Here is a 10,000-nt window from a genome sequence, read left to right on the forward strand (position 1 = left end):
ATGTATGTGTTTAAAAAAAAATTCAAAATAAAGAATTTCAGCTAACATTTTAATACATTAAAATTAAAAATCTACCTAAATCAGAAGGTAAACTAGACGTAAGGGGTTATTCCTCAATCTTACTTAGCAGGGGAACTATTTATTTTGTAATACTTCTAAGAGGACACTGCTGACCCCTGGTGATCGACATGCTTATTGCTTCATTATAACTAAATATGCATTTTACATTTGAAGGCCAAAACTCTGTAAATGACACAAAAATCAGGCTGAAACTAGCTTTTACACACCCGATGCAAATGTTTTTTTGAATGTATATTACATGCAATTAGCAAATCATCTGCAAAACCAGTTGTTTTTCAAGAGTTCACATTTATCTGATGATTAAAGCATGTTTGGCATGTTGTCCTAGGACAAAGCCCAGAGCTCATAAGATCCTTGAGCCCAGGGCTCCCTCCTGTTTGCAAGGCGAGAGGGGAGTTTGACCTCAGGTAGATCTTGAGAACTCCCCTGCTGTAGTAGCTAATGAACAGATAGCGATTGCTCTGAAGCGATAACTACTTACTAGGAGCATGTCTATGGTGCTGATTTGGATTAGTCAATTAACTAAAGTTGCATGTTTTTGGACGGTGGGAGGAAACTGGGGAACCCGATGGAAACCCACGTGAACACGGGGAGAACATGTAAACTGCACAGAAACGCCGGCTGGCTTGTTAAAGGACTAAAACCAGTCCTTGCTGTGAGGCAACAGTGTTAACCACTGAGCCATCGTGACACCCTTTTAGGAAAGGAGGAGGGGTAGGGGTGAAGGAGGGGGGGGAGGGGGGGTTGGGTCTTCAAAACGAAGATGGCTGTGATATGGAACTTAGGGTATTTATAGTGGCTTAGGAATTGTCTAGTTGGTGAATCATAAATTGAATAATGCGGGACCGGCAGCAAGCAATCATAAGCATGTGATCCTCTAGAAAATAATTCATAAATAAACTTCACTTATTAATTTGCAGAACTTGTTTGACAGCTACTTTAGTAGTTTTCCATTGAAAAATGTCAAGATCAAAATGTGTAGACAAAAAAAGAGGTTCACAGAAAGCGCCCCCCAGTGGTGAACCACTGAAATTTAATTACATTTGCTGACAATGGGGTATATGCCGAAGCATGCTAATAGGACTTTTAATTTGCCAGTAACCTGGGTTAAGCGCTTCCGGCGAATTGAATGCCAATGCAAAATCCGGTGCGTTTAAGGTCTGTTTTCTTTTAAAATCAGCGATCTCCACTAGCTGAGTGATATCCGATATAAAGTGGGTCTCAGATTGTACAATAAGCACTGTGTTAAATTACATTTTCCCCGCCATGTCTTTGTAATATGAGTATTTATTTTACCCCTGTATATTCAATGGAGCTTCTGCGCTAGCCTGCCGATTCTGATTGGCGCGTGCGAGTAAACAGCTTTTTGTCTCGTTTTACGCTTGAGCAACTAAATGAATGCCAAAGTTTATTTAACTGAATGTATTTTAATGACATTACAACATCGATGCTGTAAAAGGAGCCGTATAAAATGGTAAAAAGTTCACAATAACAGGTCACCGTAAGTTTATCAGTATAGGAAAAACACTAGCTCGGCATATACCCTGTTGAGTTGTCATATAACAAAGCCTTGTAAGCACGTTTGATACTAACCCTGTGTCTGAATATACCTACTTCCACAGTAGTAGAATCCACATCAGTATTTAAGCCAAACAGTACATATGTCCGTTTACTGTATTCATAAAACAGTAAAGGTGAAACAGGATTAAACAGAACAGGGGTCTCCAAACATAGTCTTGAGGCCTGTGGCACAAAGCGGGTTTGGGTTTTTACTCAGGTAAGTTTGTGTTTAGTTTGAGAAAATGAAGTTTTTGGGCTCAAGTATGTGGGTTGGTTTTGATTGGATTTCATCACCACGGTAACTTACTTTTTTTGAGTTAGAGATCGCAAACCCAAATATGCCCAATCAGCTGTGAGTAAAGTGACATGTGGTATGCAATAATGTTCAGCTAGTTTTAATTTTTTTTTGCTCCAAATTAAGGTCTTTTACAATGAAATAATTTCTGAGTCAAACTAGTCGTTTGTTGCTATTTGTATTATATTAATTGTATTTATTTATATATTCAAAAAGTTTTAATTGTCAATTAATAATATAGCTGGCAACGCAGTGGCGCAGTAGGTAGTGCTGTCACCTGACAGCAAGAAGGTTGCTGGTTTCTGTGTGGAGTTTGCATGTTCTCTCTGCGCTTGCGTGGGTTTGCTTCAGGTGCTCTGGTTTCCCCCATAGTCCAAAGACATGCGCTAAAATTGTCTGTAGTGTATGAGTGTGAATGAGTGTGTATGGATGTTTCCAAGAGATAGGTAGCGGCTGGAAGGGCATCCGCTGCGTAAAAACGTGCTGAATAAGTTGGCGGTTCATTCCACGGTGGCGACCCCGGATTAATAAAGGGACTAAGCCGAAAAGAAATTGAATGATAATATAGCTTTAAATTAAAATGTACATTTAAATATTCAAATAAGTTAGCTTTATAAAATTGGGGTGGCTCAGTGGCTAGCACTGTCACCTCACAGCAAGAAGGTTGCTGGTTTGAGTCTCAGCCGGGTCAGACGGCGTTTGTGTGTGGAGTTTGCATGTTCTCCCCGTGTTGGTGAGGGTTTCCACCGGGTGCTCCTGTTTCCCCCACAGTCGAAACAAATGTGCTATGAGTGAATCGAATAAACTAAACTAGCTGTAGTGTATGAGAGTGTGTGTGTGAATGAATGTATATGGATGTGGCAGCTGGAAGGGCGTCAGTTGCGCAAAACATATGCTGGAATAGTTGGCGGTTCATTCTGCTGTGATGATGCCTGATAAATAAAGGAACTAAGCCAAAGGGAAATTAATGAATGAATAAATGAATGAATGGGGGGATTTTGTAAGGGTTTGAATCATGTATAAAAACAATAAACAAGTCAAATAAACAGCACTTTAGGGTTTAAACAGCATTCAGGTGGAGAAAATATCTAATGTAAAATGTAAAATAACACTTTATAGTGTACATTGTATTAATTCTGTAAATTTATCCTTCATTAATGTTGTACCTTTGGGTGGCACGGTGGCTCAGAGTTTAGCACTGTCGCCTCACAGCAAGAAGGTCACTGGTTTAAACCCCGGCTTGGCCAGTTGGCATTTCTGTGTGGAGTTTGCATGTTCTCCTTGTGTTTTCGTGGGTTTCCTCCGGGTGCTCCGGTCCCCCCCCCCCAGTCCAAACACATGCGCTATAGGTAAATTGAAAAAAACTAAATTGGTCGTAGTGTATGTGTGTGAATGAGTGGGAATGAGTGTTTCCTAGTACTGAGTTGCAACTAGAAAAGGCATCCGCTGTATAAAACATATGCTGGATAAGTTGGCGGTTCATTCCGCTGTGGCGACCCCTGATTAATAAAGGGACTAAGCCGAAGGAAAATTAAATAATTAAGGAATGTTGTACTTTTTTGAGCCCATATGCTTTAAACTCTCTAGAAATGCCTTTAGGGCGGCATGGTGGCTCAGTGGCTAGCACTGTCACCTCACAGTAAGAAAGTCACTGGTTCGAGTCCCGGCTGGGTCAGTTGGCATTTCTGTGTGGAGTTTGCATGTTCTCTCTGTGTTGGCGTGGGTTTCCTCCGGGTGCTCCGGTTTTCCCCACAAGTCCAAAGACATGCTCTATACAGTAGGTGAATTTAATAAGCTAAATTTGCTGTAGTGAGTGTGTGTGAATGAGTGGATGCTTGCAGCTGAAAGGGCATCCGCTGTGTAAAACATATGCTGTATGAGTTGGCGGTTCATTCCGCTGTGGCGACCCCTGAAGAATAAAGGGACTAAGCAGAAGGAAAATGAATGAATGAATGAATGAATGAAATGCCTTTAAAACACATGGTGTGGTTATGTTTGTCAATGACTCCACAAATCTCATGTATTCTCGACTGTTGTGTTGATTAATGATAATCCCGGCTCAACATTGCATATCTTGCATTGTGACTACTGTGGACACACACATTGCAATATCAATGCAAAAATGACATATAGTGCAGCCCTACTGCAAAACACACTTTAACACCATTATTTCCACCATAAAGAAGCTCAAATGAGATTCAGACTGGCCGAAAACTTGTGTGTATGTTTCACAAGTGAAAACGCTGTGTATGTTTTACACAGCGGATGCCCTTTGAGTAGAACGATCACCTCACAGCAAGAAGGTCGCTGGTTCGAGCCCTAGCTGGGTCAGTTGGCATTTCTGTGTAGAGTTTTGCATGTTCTCCACGTGTAGGTGTGGGTTTCCTCCGGGTGCTCCGATATCCCCCATGGTCCAAGCACATGGCTGTAGGGGAGTTGAATAAACTAAATTGGCCGTAGTGTATGAGTTGGCGGTTCATTCCGCTGTGGCGACCCCTGAAGAATAAAGGAACTAAGTAGAAGGAAAATGAATGAATGAATGAATGAAATGCCTTTAAAACACATGGTGTGGTTATTTTTGTCAATGACTCCACAAATCTCATGTATTCTTGACTGTTGTGTTGATTAATTATAATCCCGATTCAACATTGCATATCTTGCATTGTGACTATTGTGGACACACACATTGCAATATCAATGCAAAGATGACATATAGTGCAGCCCTACTGCAAAACACACTTTAACACCATTATTTCCACCATAAAGAAGCTCAAATGAGATTCAGACTGACCGAAAACTTGTGTGTATGTTTCACAAGTGAAAACGCTGTGTATGTTTTACACAGCGGATGCCCTTTGAGTAGAACGATCACCTCACAGCAAGAAGGTCGCTGGTTCGAGCCCTAGCTGGGTCAGTTGGCATTTCTGTGTAGAGTTTTGCATGTTCTCCACGTGTAGGTGTGGGTTTCCTCCGGGTGCTCCGATATCTCCCATGGTCCAGGCACATGGCTGTAGGGGAGTTGAATAAACTAAATTGGCCGTAGTGTATGAGTTGGCTGTTCATTCCGCTGTGGCGACCCCTGAAGAATAAAGGAACTAAGTAGAAGGAAAATGAATGAATGAATGAATGAAATGCCTTTAAAACACATGGTGTGGTTATTTTTGTCAATGACTCCACAAATCTCATGTATTCTTGACTGTTGTGTTGATTAATTATAATCCCGACTCAACATTGCATATCTTGCATTGTGACTATTGTGGACACACACATTCAATATCAATGCAAAGATGACATATAGTGCAGCCCTACTGCAAAACACACTTTAACACCATTATTTCCACCATAAAGAAGCTCAAATGAGATTCAGACTGACCGAAAACTTGTGTGTATGTTTCACAAGTGAAAACGCTGTGTATGTTTTACACAGCGGATGCCCTTTGAGTAGAACAATCACCTCACAGCAAGAAGGTCGCTGGTTCGAGCCCTAGCTGGGTCAGTTGGCATTTCTGTGTAGAGTTTTGCATGTTCTCCACGTGTAGGTGTGGGTTTCCTCCGGGTGCTCCGATATCTCCCATGGTCCAAGCACATGGCTGTAGGGGAGTTGAATAAACTAAATTGGCCGTAGTGTATGAGTTGGCGGTTCATTCCGCTGTGGCGACCCCTGAAGAATAAAGGAACTAAGCAGAAGGAAAATGAATGAATGAATGAAATGCCTTTAAAACACATGGTGTGGTTATTAATGTCAATGACTCCACAAATCTCATGTATTCTTGACTGTTGTGTTGCATATTGCATATCTTGCATTGTGATTATTGTGGACACACACATTCAATATCAATGCAAAAATGACATATAGTGCAGCTCTACTGCAAAACACACTTTAACACCATTATTTCCACCATAAAGAAGCTCAAATGAGATTCAGACTGACCGAAAACTTCTTCAAACGAGCGTGAGAGATTGCGACAGCTGGTCCTCCATCAGATCTCTCCATCTTGTGCTCTCAAACACAGAAACTGAAGGATCCAGTGACGCCACGAGCCCAGAGTTTGTTCCTCCAGACACCTTTACCCACCACCAAACCTCTCTCTTCACAGCCATCCTCCTCAGTTTCTCACAATCCACCATCCACTCCCTCAACAGCTGCAGCTTCCACAGCAAAAGCTGACAGAATGGTAAACAAACCAGACAAACTCCTAGAATGCTGAGTGTTGCCAATAGGGGGCGACCACCGAAATCAAGAATGCTGTATATGTAGGGTTGACCGGATTGGTTAGTGCCACCCATAAGCCAATACACAACAGCAAATATGATATAAAGGATTGCAGCAAGAACTGGGTAGATGAAGTGTGTGAGGTGTACGGGTGTACAGGACAGAAGCAGATCTACAGCCGTCTGCACGCTGTTGATGAAGTGGATGTTGATGTTGAAGGCTGTGAGTGAGTGCTGATGCGAGGGGTGGATTATGGTCCAGTATAGAAATGAGACAGATAAAGAAAAGCAGCCCATGACTGAATGAAGGAGCCACTGGAGATTGAGAGCAGTGTAGAGAGGGAGGGAGAGAGAAAGCAGAGCCTCACACTCAATACTGACACCTGCTGGAGAGAGAATAAACATCATCAAACACATGCATGGCTCCGATCCGAATGTTTTTATTCCCTACTTTTAAAAAAGACTTTTACTCTGCAAAATAAAACATTAAAATCAGTTGAATTTATTAATTTTTTAACATTTCAACTAGTTAATATCAGATTAAATTTGAAATAGATTCTTTTAAACTTTTTATTCATCAAAATAATCAATGTTTTCACAAAAATATGTTTACTAAAACACATTTACAAATGGTACAATAATAAAAAAACACATCATTAAACACATGCATGGCCGAGAGGGGAATATATGTTCAATCCTTCCTATTAGTAATATTATAAATTGTAAAACTAAATTATAAATAGTTTCTAGGGTGTCTCAGTGGCGCAGTGGGCAGCACAATGGGACAGTTGGCATTTCTGAGTGGAGTTTGCATGTTCTCCCCATGTTGGCGTGGGTTTCCTCCGGGTTCTCCGGTTTCCCCCACAATCCAATGACATGCATTATTGGTGAATTGAATAACCTAAATTGGCTGTAGTGTATGTGTGATTGAGTGTCTATTGGTGTTTCCCAGTGATGGTTTGCAGCTGGAAGGTCATCCTTTTGTAAAACATATGCTGGGTAAGTTGGCGGTTTAATCTGCTGTGGCGACCCCTGATTAATAAATGGATTCTAAGGTGTCACGGTGGCGCAGCGGGTAGAACGATCACCTCACAGCAAGAAGGTCGCTGGTTTGAGCGCTAGCTGGGTCAGTTGGCATTTCTGTGTAGAGTTTTGCATGTTCTCCACGTGTAGGTGTGGGTTTCCTCCGGGTGCTTCGATTTCCCCCACGGTCCAAGCACATTGCTGTACGGGAGTTGAATAAACTAAATTGGCCGTAGTGTATGTGTGTGCATTTGAGAGTGTATGGATGTTTCCCAGTGTTTAAATATATTTTTAATCATCATTCATTAATTTTTCCTTCGGCTTAGTCCCTTATTCAGGGGTCAACACAGCAGAATGAACAGCTAATTTATCCAGCATATGTTTTATGCAGCAGATGCCCTTTTTAGCTGCAACCCATCAATGCAAAACCTTTTAATCATCAAAAGACTCGAAAAAACAAACGTTGAGCTATGCTAATGCGATATTTTTAAAGGGATAGTTCACGCCAAAAGTAGATATTCTGTCATTTACCCACAGTTGAGTTGTTCCAGTTTGAGTGTTTAGTTCTGTTGAACACAGAAGATATTTTTGAGCAATGATTAAGAAACCCTTAAAACCCCTGAAAACAGATGTACATGGATACCTTCCCCAAGAGTTTATACCTGTCAACATTGGGATGTGAAAGTAATGGATACTGCTACACCCCAACAAACAAATTATCAAATCTCAATAATCTTTTCTTTACTGTATAATTTAAACATTCTGGTTGGATTAATCAATCTCTCATTTAGATTTTTCATTTGATTGCATTAAATAACAGAGGTGGCTCTTTAAAAATGCACAGATCTATGATGGAAGCATTTGATTGCTTTGCTAACTGTTTAAGCTCATTTAGGAAAACATTTGTTGTTTAAAAGAAAAACCACAAAGATGTACATGTTTAGATATTATTATTATTATTATTATTATAATTATTATTATTATGTGTATATGTCTGTTCAAACATGCAGCCAAAACCTAGAGTGTCCACTTTCACCCCACTTCAAATCAAGTGTACAGAATCCATTTGGGAAACGGCGTCTATTTATGAATATGGAGCGCATACCTGTCAACCCTCCCGTTTTTCCCAGGATTCTCCCGTATTTTTCAGTTCAATCCCGATATCATCTTGTAAAGGTATTTTGCCGTATTTTCAGTCTTTCTCTGAAGGTTGGCAATAAACATTAAAAAGCCGATCCTCTCTATACGAAACACATACCGCCAAACCACCAGGGGCCGCCCCTTGCTCTTAAATTTGAGTCTGTTCTGTGCTTTTGTTTTATTTAGGCATGAAAACACTTTGAAATAAACATAAAAATGGCAGGACTCCCTTTCCTTTACATTACAGGTGCCGTCGCCCCTGCAATCTTTAAAACAGTCATATAGCGGTGCGTGACAGTCAGCTGAAGTGCTCCATAGTGATAAATAGACGCTGTTTCCCAAACAGATACTGTGAAGTTTGGAAAGCAATTGAATGCTTTCATTATAATGTTAGATGTGTGCATTTTTAAAATAACACTTGTTATTTTATGTAATCAAACGAAAAATCCAAATAAATAAGAGATTTATTTGGCGCTCTTAAATCAGAATGTGTAAGTTGTACTGTGAAGAAACGATTAATGAGATTTGATAGCTTCATTCTATTTCATTATAATAGCTATTAATTTTAATAAGCTGAACTCTTTGCTAATTTATTTGCTGCTAATGTATACTTTTTATTTTTATTTTGTAAATAATAATAATAATAATAAACATATTACTGACCGTTTAACTGTTTATTTACAATTAAACATCTCTAGAAGAACATATTTAGTAATTTGGGGATTTTTTTAAGGGTATCCTTTATTATGGTCAGCAGTTCCCTTATTTTCACATCCCAATGTTGACAATGTCTGAGTCACGCACTGCTACATAAACTGACTACTTTGGGGATTGCATAGGAGGGGCAACATTGCTTGTAATGAAAATGAAGGACATCCCACTGTTTTCAGATTTATTTCAAAGTGTTTTCATGCCTAAATCAAACGAAAGCACAAAAAAGTTTCATATTTAAGAGTCAGGATGCCTCCTGGTGGTTCGGCGGTATGGGTTGCGTGAAGACCATTTTAATGTGGTCATGTCATTGGCCCATGAACAGTTCCTGCTTGCTAAACTATTTCATAACTCCAATAAGAGGCAATTCAGTCATAACTTAATGTTAAAACAGCTATTATAACATTATTTATTAATATGTGTATAATATTGTTGGGTTCTTGGAAGCTATGGAAATTAAAAATGTAAAACAGGAAATATGTTGGGACCATTGTTTTTGTTTACATCTGTCAAAATGGTCTATAGGGAGGATCGGCTCTTTGAGGATTATTGCCACCCTTCATAGAAAGATAAAAAATATGTGATACTGGAAAATGAAATATGAAATACTGGAAAATACCTTTACAGGACGATAGCAGGACAGAAATGTAAAATACAGAAGAAACCCCAGGAAAAACAGGAGGGTTGACATGTATGCAACAGTCATCATCTTTTGTAAGTAATCTGGGTGAACTATACCTCTAACGCCCCATTCACACAGGGCTTCAGCGTCAACGCTTGACTGAAGGCGTGTCTGAAGTTGGAGCTGAAACGATTGTCATAGAAGCGTCAGCCAATGAAATTCAGTCAGCAATAGGCCACTGTCTAGCTGGTGTATTTGCATACAGCGATCTGATTGGCTGACACTTCCGTCGGTGCTTGAAAAGTTGAGCTAGTCCCAACTTCTGCAGCGAGCAACGCCTTTGAAGCGGCGCTGAC

The 10,000-nt window shown here is 40.1% G+C and overlaps 1 protein-coding gene across 7 annotated transcripts in view; it reads right to left on the minus strand.

Annotated features, from left to right (window-relative positions):
• LOC103911277 (protein rolling stone) overlaps positions 1-10,000 on the minus strand; it is a 19,400-nt gene that overhangs the window by 3,809 nt on the left and 5,591 nt on the right. For 4 of the 7 annotated variants that reach the window (XM_087258237.1, XM_087258236.1, XM_087258239.1 and 1 more), the window contains exon 5: positions 5,868-6,534. In XM_087258237.1, the coding sequence (XP_087114363.1) occupies positions 5,879-6,534 (656 nt within the window). In that variant the 3' untranslated portion in view covers positions 5,868-5,878. Of the gene's footprint in view, positions 1-4,727; positions 5,032-5,390; positions 5,614-5,867; positions 6,535-10,000 lie in introns of those variants that run through there. The other 3 variants (XR_015494354.1, XR_015494351.1, XR_015494352.1) reach the window with 2 other exon arrangements.

This window comes from Danio rerio, chromosome 6 (genome assembly GCF_052040795.2).
Source record: "Danio rerio strain M-AB ecotype USA chromosome 6, GRCz13ab, whole genome shotgun sequence".
In the NCBI taxonomy this organism is placed as follows: Eukaryota; Metazoa; Chordata; class Actinopteri; order Cypriniformes; family Danionidae; genus Danio; species Danio rerio.